This window comes from Cyprinodon variegatus, unplaced genomic scaffold (genome assembly GCF_000732505.1).
Source record: "Cyprinodon variegatus isolate N-32 unplaced genomic scaffold, C_variegatus-1.0 Scaffold2315, whole genome shotgun sequence".
NCBI classification, from domain to species: Eukaryota; Metazoa; Chordata; class Actinopteri; order Cyprinodontiformes; family Cyprinodontidae; genus Cyprinodon; species Cyprinodon variegatus.
The window spans coordinates 20386-28416 of NW_015152768.1; the positions used below are offsets into that span (position 1 = coordinate 20386).

An 8031-nucleotide genomic window follows, 5' to 3' on the forward strand; every position below is an offset into this window, starting at 1 on the left:
TCCATGTTCATTCAGGAGATTAATTTATTTAGCTGGGTTATGGTTGGAGATGCATCATGTTCGTGGTCCATGTCCATGTTCATTCAGGAGATTAATTTATTTAGCTGGGTTATGGTTGGAGATGCATCATGTTCATTCAGGAGATGAATCTCCTGAATTGACATGAGGTGACGGTAGGAATTTGCTTGCACTGCGTCATTGACAGGCATTTAATTTACCTTCATCATTCAGGTTTAACACATAAAAGCTCAAACCCATGAAGAAGCATCAGGTTCAAAGAATCGTCAGTCACATTAAATGTTCAAAGTTAGCCAGTCTGAACATTTGTCCAAATCTAATATCATGGCTTATGGTTTAACGCCCGTCCCCTGCAAGCAACAAGTTCATCATAAAGTTGGCATGAAATATTCCGTTACATCAATGATTCCTTTTTCATGGCGTAGGATGAAAGTGTCTGGATGTGGATCGATGGGATCCTGGATCTCATCAAGAAATATCTGTCCGAGCTTTGGAAGAACGGGTAAGATCTCCGGTTCTGGTTACAATGCATCTCTTCCTGCTTTTATTCACCAATATTAATTTGAGGATATTTATTTTTCCAGCTATATTATGGGTTTCGTGAGCAAACGGAGAACAAGTTCCTTGTTGCTGAAAAAACCAACCGGGACATTTCTGATCCGGTTCAGTGAAAGCATCAGAGATGGAGCCATAACCTTCAGCTGGGTGGACCATTCCTCTGGAGGTTTGTTTTAGGCGTTAAGGGACGCTTCCAGAAGCCCACTTTCACAGGGACCAAATGGTCTTGCAGAGACCAGCTTTTCTTCATTGTTCAGCTTATTTTGCTTCTCTGCAGAGTCGCATGTCCATGCTGTGCAGCCCTATACCAAGAAGGAGCTGTCTGTGTTGTCTCTGCCGGATGCAATCAACCACTACACCCTGACGACCCAGGGAAGGAGCTCCAACCCCCTCCTCTATCTCTACCCCGACATCCCCAAAGACTCAGCCTTTGGAAGCTACTACCAGGTCTCTGGTAAGGAATCATGCCTAACATTGTGCTCTCATTTATTTGCAATGATTGGTGATGATGCAGCAACGAGGAGTTTTTTTCCTCTTTAAATGGTATTAAATCCATTTAATTATTTACTCACTGTTTTCTTTTGCTACGTTGAACACTGATTTTAAACAAGAATATGAGGGAGTGAAGTCGGTAGGCCAACTCACTCGACTCCAAACGGATCATTGCTGAAACGCGGGATGATCAATGGTCTTAATGAAATCCAAACGTCACATTTTGCATTATCAAATTGTCGTGGGAAAAAAGTATTCATCTATTCATCCTAGTTAAATAAACAGAGATCGATGGATTTCACTCATTCGGCACTTTATTCATATCTTTGCAAAGAGAGAACAGTTCATCATGCAGCCCTAATGGCAGAATGCTGCCCTGTTCTGCATGAGCAGCGTTCGTTCCTCCTTACTGACAATAATGGAAAGCAGTCAGAGTCAAAACTAATTACAGACACTTTGGTTAAACAGTAACATGTTATGAATAAACCTGGAGAAAGAATCTGGTTTGTTATGGAAGAAGCCAAGTCTGGTCTACAAACACCATCCTGCAGAGATGGTGCGGCCTTCAGGGTGAAACAGACTGAGTGAAAACTTTTAGGGAGTAAAAAAGAAATGAATATATAATAGAATAAAAATGTTCTGACAACAGACAATCCTTTCTATTATAAAAGGATATCCTTGTGTAATCGATAATAAAAAGGAAAATTAATGAATATATGCAAAGAAAGCTAAAAACTAAGAAAACAAAATAAAAAAACATCAACAATGCACACCTGCATTCAAGTCAGTGGAAAATGTTAAATGATTATAATAGATGGAAAAGATTGATAGCTAAAATATGTAACCAATAAATGGAGCCCTGGAATCTCATCCTAGTTGGCAAAAACATTTAACTGTTTTCCCCATGAAACTTTTTATGGTAAAAGCTCAATTTGCTGAACATTTTAAATTGTAGTTATCAGTTACTGTTTTTGTTTCCCTGGAAAGAGACGGGCAAAAAAAAAAAACTCACTACACTGTTCAGTTTTATTAGGCAAGGTGTATTTTTGAGGATTATTTTTATTATTGGGCTTCAATTGTTCTCAATCAACCCAAAATACTCCTTAATGTCAAAGTTTCATATTTGGAAGTTTTTTTTTATTTATTTTTTTTTGATACAAATAAAGTTTACTTACTTACTTACTTACACCATGACGCTCTAAATCCTCCATCCATAGATTCTGTCAGAGTCTTGATCTGTGTGCGATCCTCATGGCGTGCAGCAGCCTCCCTGTTTTCCCTCCCTGTAGATCTCACCTTTCATGAAGGACCACAGGTTCTCCATGGGGTTCAGATCAGGTGACCAAGGGGGCCATGTCATTATTTCTCCTTTTAGCCTTTTCCTGGCCGCCACGCTGTGGTGTATTCTGATGCGTGTGGCGGAGCATCGTCCTGCAGGAATATCAGGTGTTTCTGGAATGATGGCGACTTCTTCTTGTTCCGCTGTTTGAAGAAGGTGTCTTCCAGAAACTGGCAGTAGGTCTGGGAGTTGATCTTGACTCAATCATCAACCTGAAAAGGTCCCACAGGATCATCTTTGATGATAGCAGCCCACAGCATTACCCCACCTCCACCTTGCTGGCGTCTGAGTGGATAAGGAACTTGCTGCCCTTTCCTGATCCAGCCTGGTGCCCATCCATCCATCTGGACCATCTAGACTCTCTCTCATTCCATCAGACCCAAACACCTTGGAGGAATCAGTCTGCAGAGATTTCTTGGCCCAATCTGGACGTTTTGTCTCGTGCGTCTTGTTCAAAGGTGGCCTTTTTTCAGCGTTCCTTACCTTGGCCAGGTCCCTGAGGATTGAGCACCTCGTGCTTCTCGGCGCTCCAGACATGTTGCAGCTCTGAAATATGGAACAACTGGTGGCTGATGGCTTCCTGGCAGCTTCATCCTTCTCAATTCATGGCGAGTTATTTTGCGTCGTCTTTTCTCAACACGCTTCTTGCGTCCCTGTTGGCTATTTGCCATGAACCACCTGATTTCACGATGATCCCGCTTCAACAGATCGGTTATTTCCAAACTGCTGCCCCCCCTACCCCCCGCCCCCTCTGAAAGACATCTGACAATTTTTGACTCTTCAGAATCTGTCAAATCTCTTTTCTCACCCATTCTGCCAAAGGAAAGGAAGTTGCCCAATAATCACACCTTTATAATAGGATGTTGTCATTAGGCCACACCCCATCCCATTACAGAGATGCACACTACCTGATTTACTGAACTGGTAGTTGGCTTTCAAGCCTATGCAGTTTGGAGTAGAACATGTAGGAAAAGGATGATGTGGTCGAAATACTCATTTTCCTAATAATTCTTCACACAGAGTACAAGGTATAATCAAATGATTAACCTGAGCTCCTAAACACAACAGTCAAAAAAAAAAAAAAATCAATCTCAATGCAAAATGTTAAAATCATGACACAAAGATGTTACACACAGATTCAGTTCAGCTCTTCAGAATCAGGGTCAGTCAAAGCACACATTGAAAAGTTGGAGGATTTAATCTCAGCGCTCCTCTTTCCCAACGGTAGCTGAGACCCGATCATCAGAGTTCATCATATAATCCAGAAATCTCTGCCAATACTTTCCATCAGCCATCAGCTGCTCATCTAACACTTGGACTTTCTTTTGTAGTAAGAAACTTATATCAAACACTCAGATACTAAAAATGTTCATCTTTCATTAAAATACAACACATTTCCCTTCTCATTCATGTTGTATGATTAAAAAAATCAAAGCTGATGTCAGACATCTTCAGGTGGGCGTCTTCATCTTTGTGCTGATGTTGTTCCCTTACAGGCGACATTTTGAATGTTAATGTTAGCTTTTATGTATTTTAGTTGCATATTACAAACTACACTCCCATAGCTTTAGTAATCTGTGGTGTAACATTTAGTTTTAACACTTTAAAGGATGAAAATCACTGATTTAATCGTTCATAAGTTTTAAGTGATATACATGTGTGTTAATATATGGAGGAAAGGATAATAAAATTCTCTGATTTTCATTCAGAAAAATCTAAATCAAATCAAGGTTAAACATAATAAATTTTATTCTATTGGATTATATTACCCATTCTTTTTCTTCTATTAGGTGCTATTTTGTTTACATTTTTAACACAGTCAAATTAACCATCACCTTTACTGTCTTACTCATAACCTCAGACATTCATGGCACAGGGAGAAAAATCAACATACCACCAAATCATGAAGAGATAAAGCTAATCTCTCCAAGATGCATTTGTGGGAATAGAAAATTGGGCTTGCTTCAATCTAACTCTATAGTTATACTGCTATATGCTTAGACTGAGAGGTCAGTGAGTCGATGCAATCAGCTGGTTTTCCTCAGAAAGCTTTAATCAATCTGACTGTATTGTCTCTGTGTCTTTAGATGACATGTTTTGTGAATTGGCACTTTATAAATTTAATTGGCCGACCGTGCCCATCCCCCGAGACACAGTGAACATGTGACAAGCTTACTTTGAATTTTTTTTATCCTCGTAGCCATCTGGCCATCCATCCCTTGACACACATTGGAGAGCTGCCTGGCTGACTCTAAGGTATTTAGCCTGAGCTCATGACAACTCAAAGTCCCTTGACCTGCCCCTCATCTTTCTACAGTCATGGCCAAAAGTATTGAGAATGACACAATATTATATTTTCACATGAGTTGCTGCCCTCTGGTTTTCATGTGTGTACATCAGATGTTATCACATACAGAAATAAAATTGCAATCATGAGTAACAGAATGTGTTAATGCAGCAGGTCAGTATTTGCAGTGTTGACTCCTCTTCTTCAGGACCTCTGCAATTCTCCCTGGCTGCTCTCAATCAGCTTCTGGACCAAATCCTGACTGATAGCGTCCATTCTGCTCAATCAATGCTCGCATTTTGTCAGAAGGTTTTCGTTTGTCCGCTGTCTCTTGATGATTGACCACAAGTTTTCAATGGGATTAAGATCAGGGGAGTTTCCAGGCCATGGACCCAAAATCTCTCTGTTTTGTTCCCTGAGCCAGTTAGATATCACCTTTGCTTCATGGCGAGTTGCTCCATCCTGCTGGAAAAGGCATCGTTCATCACCAAACTGCTCTGGGACGGTTGGGAGAATTATTCATGGCTGTTTTTAGGTCAGACTGTGAGAGAGCCGCCTCCCTTGGCTGAGAAGCAACCCCACACATGAATGGTTTCAGGATGCTTTACAGTCGGCATGAGACCAGACTGGTGGTAGCGCTCACCTGTTCTTCTCCCAACAAGCTATTTTCCAGATGTCCCAAACAATGGGAAAGGGGATTGCTGAGAGAAAATGACTTTCCCCCAGTCCTCAGCAGTCCCCTCCCTGGACCTTTAGCAGAATATCAGTCTGTCCCTGATGGTTTTCCTGGAGAGAAGTGGCTTCTTTGCTGCCCTCCTTCAGACCAGGCCTTGCTCCAAGAGTCTCCGCCTCACAGTGCGTGCAGATGCACTCACACCTGCCTGCTGCCATTCCTGAGCAAGCTCTGCACCGCTGGTAGCCCGATCCCGCAGCTGAAACACTTTAAAGAGACCATCCACACCTGTGTTAATGGAGCAATCACTGAAACCATGTTAGCTGGTCCTTTAAGGCAGGGCTGTAATGACCTTGAAATGTGTTTTGGGGGATAAAGTTCATTTTCTAGGCAAATATTGACTTTGCAATTAATTTCTGTTACGCTGATCACTCTATAACATTTTGGAGTAAGTGCAAATTGCTGTTATAAAAACTGAAGCAGTAGACTTAATAAATAACATTTGAATTATTCTCAAAACGTTTGGCCATGGCTGTACACTGGGCCTCATGCAGCAACATTTTGTTGTTCTTTTTATAAATTTCTCTTCCCAAAGGCAATTGGTTAAATGGTCCAATAAAACCAAAGTTGTATAAAAAACAATATGAAAATCCAAAAAGGGGAAAACCAAGTGGTGGAGATAATCTAAAAATGTCCCATGGACATTCAGGCTGCTTGTTCATTTTTAAACTAATTAAAGGTTTTTGTACTCATAGACTGAAATCAGTTTTATTGAAGAACATTTCAAATCATGTTAAATGCTTATAAATGAAATCTAAAAAGTAATTGCTTGTTTGTTTGTTTAGGACCTTCTACAACCAATAATAACATTAAGGAATACGTCCAGAGGATTCTTGCTGTTGTTTCTATGTAAGTTTCTGCTAAAGTTAAGCCGTTTCCATGACAAAGTTTTGATATTTTCTTTTGCTGAAGTAAGGAAATAATGTCTTTTCTGAACAGCAACCCAACTCCTCCTCCATCACCACCCAGAGATGTGCCACCAATGGACATTGAAAGTTTGGAGCCAAGCGATTGGTTGGAGGACATTTTATCTTGCCTAATGGAGCCAGATTTCCTTCAACTGGCCCCTCAGGAAGACTTCCAGCATGTTGATTTCCCCCTCAGTGACAGTATGGATCACTGAATCCATCATCACAATAAATCATAGCAGATCTCACCGATTACTGAATGCAAAAAATTAAAATGGCTTTTGTTGTAACAAAGTGGCCAATTTCAGGTGTGAGGGAGCAGTAGGAAAGCCCAGACAATTTCCTCTCCTAGTAGAATCCCAAGTAGAAATTGGCCTCCATTCCACATTCTGACTCCTCTGAACATCACTCTGTTCTCCGTATGTTATCTCCATAAGTGTTCTCCATATGTAGTCTCTGTTGTTCACCATAAAAATCCAGAGCAAGTCCATTTATCCGACCAGGTCAAGCTCTACAACAGCGATCGCAAGAAACTGGACCAATAACGTTAACATCTGGTTTGTAGAACTTGGGAAGGACATATCGGTTATTACAAATTAAAACCAAATGTTCATATATTCCCTCAAAAGAACAGTTTTATTTATTTAATGCAAACTACTAATACTTTAACATTCAGGAAGAAGATCTGTCTTCAAATCCAGTCACAACACAGAGCAACTTCTTATTGCATACACGCAACACTGACTTTGGAAGTTAAGAGTATGAATGAATTTTGTAGAATTTTGGGCATCCATATTACACAGACCAAGAACAAAAATAAGTTTGGGCAGAAATTGCACATGAGCTGGATGCCGACGCAAAGTTTTAATGCTGTCATACTAAATTAGGCTTCCATTACCTTGTATTAAGCTCCTATTAACAAATGAAGGAATATTACACATGCTCTCTTCAAGCCCCAAGGAACTCAGTGGATCAAGACCGAACTGCAGATGCTATAGGCGTGGCTTGGTGGAGGTGCTTTGGAACTGCGCACAGAAGTTATGGAGGAAATGGAATTTCGGGGCTTACCCTTGCTTCCCAGGATTTAGAAGCTGCTCACTGCTCCTTAAGGCAGTGCTTTTCAACCTTGGTCCTCCAGGGACACATCCCTGCATGTTTTAGATGGTTCTCATCTGATTCAGATTGCTGCAGATCAGTAAACCCTAATAAAATGCTATCAATTGATATCAGATCTGTAAAAGATGGGAAATATCCAAGACATGCAGAATAGTGTGCCTTAAGGACCGTGGTTAAAAAAACTGCTTTAACGGATGGATTAAATCCAGCTTTCTTAACGCTTGTCCTAAGGGCCCATTGTCTTCCAGTTTTTTTTAGGTGTTTCCCTGTCTTCACACCCCTGATCTGAATGAAAAGGTGACAAACTGGCTTTTGCAGCATTTGATGGCTGCCAAGAAGGTAATGCTATCATTTGGATCAGGTTTGCTTAAGTAAAAGGACATGGTGCCCTGAGGACCAGTGTTAAGAAATCCTGGATTAGATTTAGCCTAATAAGGTGATGTAATATACAATTCTAATTCATTCTCAATAAACAAATCTTAGTTTGTGTGCTACATAAGGGTTGGGTTTGATCAAAGTGTTTGGTTGCATCAAATGTATTGAAGAAAACAGCATTACAAAGAACATCACCATCCGTGCC

The 8031-nt window shown here is 40.6% G+C and overlaps 1 protein-coding gene across 2 annotated transcripts in view; it reads left to right on the top strand.

The window, feature by feature from the left end:
• LOC107080778 (signal transducer and activator of transcription 1-alpha/beta-like) overlaps positions 1–7102 on the top strand; it is a 21670-nt gene extending 14568 nt beyond the window's left edge. Inside the window, exons 19-23 of one of the 2 annotated variants that reach the window (XM_015368978.1) lie at positions 444–520; positions 603–742; positions 854–1030; positions 6213–6276; positions 6367–7100. In XM_015368978.1, coding sequence (XP_015224464.1) covers positions 444–520; positions 603–742; positions 854–1030; positions 6213–6276; positions 6367–6550 — 642 coding nt within the window. In that variant the 3' untranslated portion in view covers positions 6551–7100. Of the gene's footprint in view, positions 1–443; positions 521–602; positions 743–853; positions 1031–6212; positions 6277–6366 lie in introns of both variants that reach the window. The other variant, XM_015368979.1, reaches the window with a different exon arrangement.
• Positions 7103–8031: the final 929 nt, after the last annotated feature.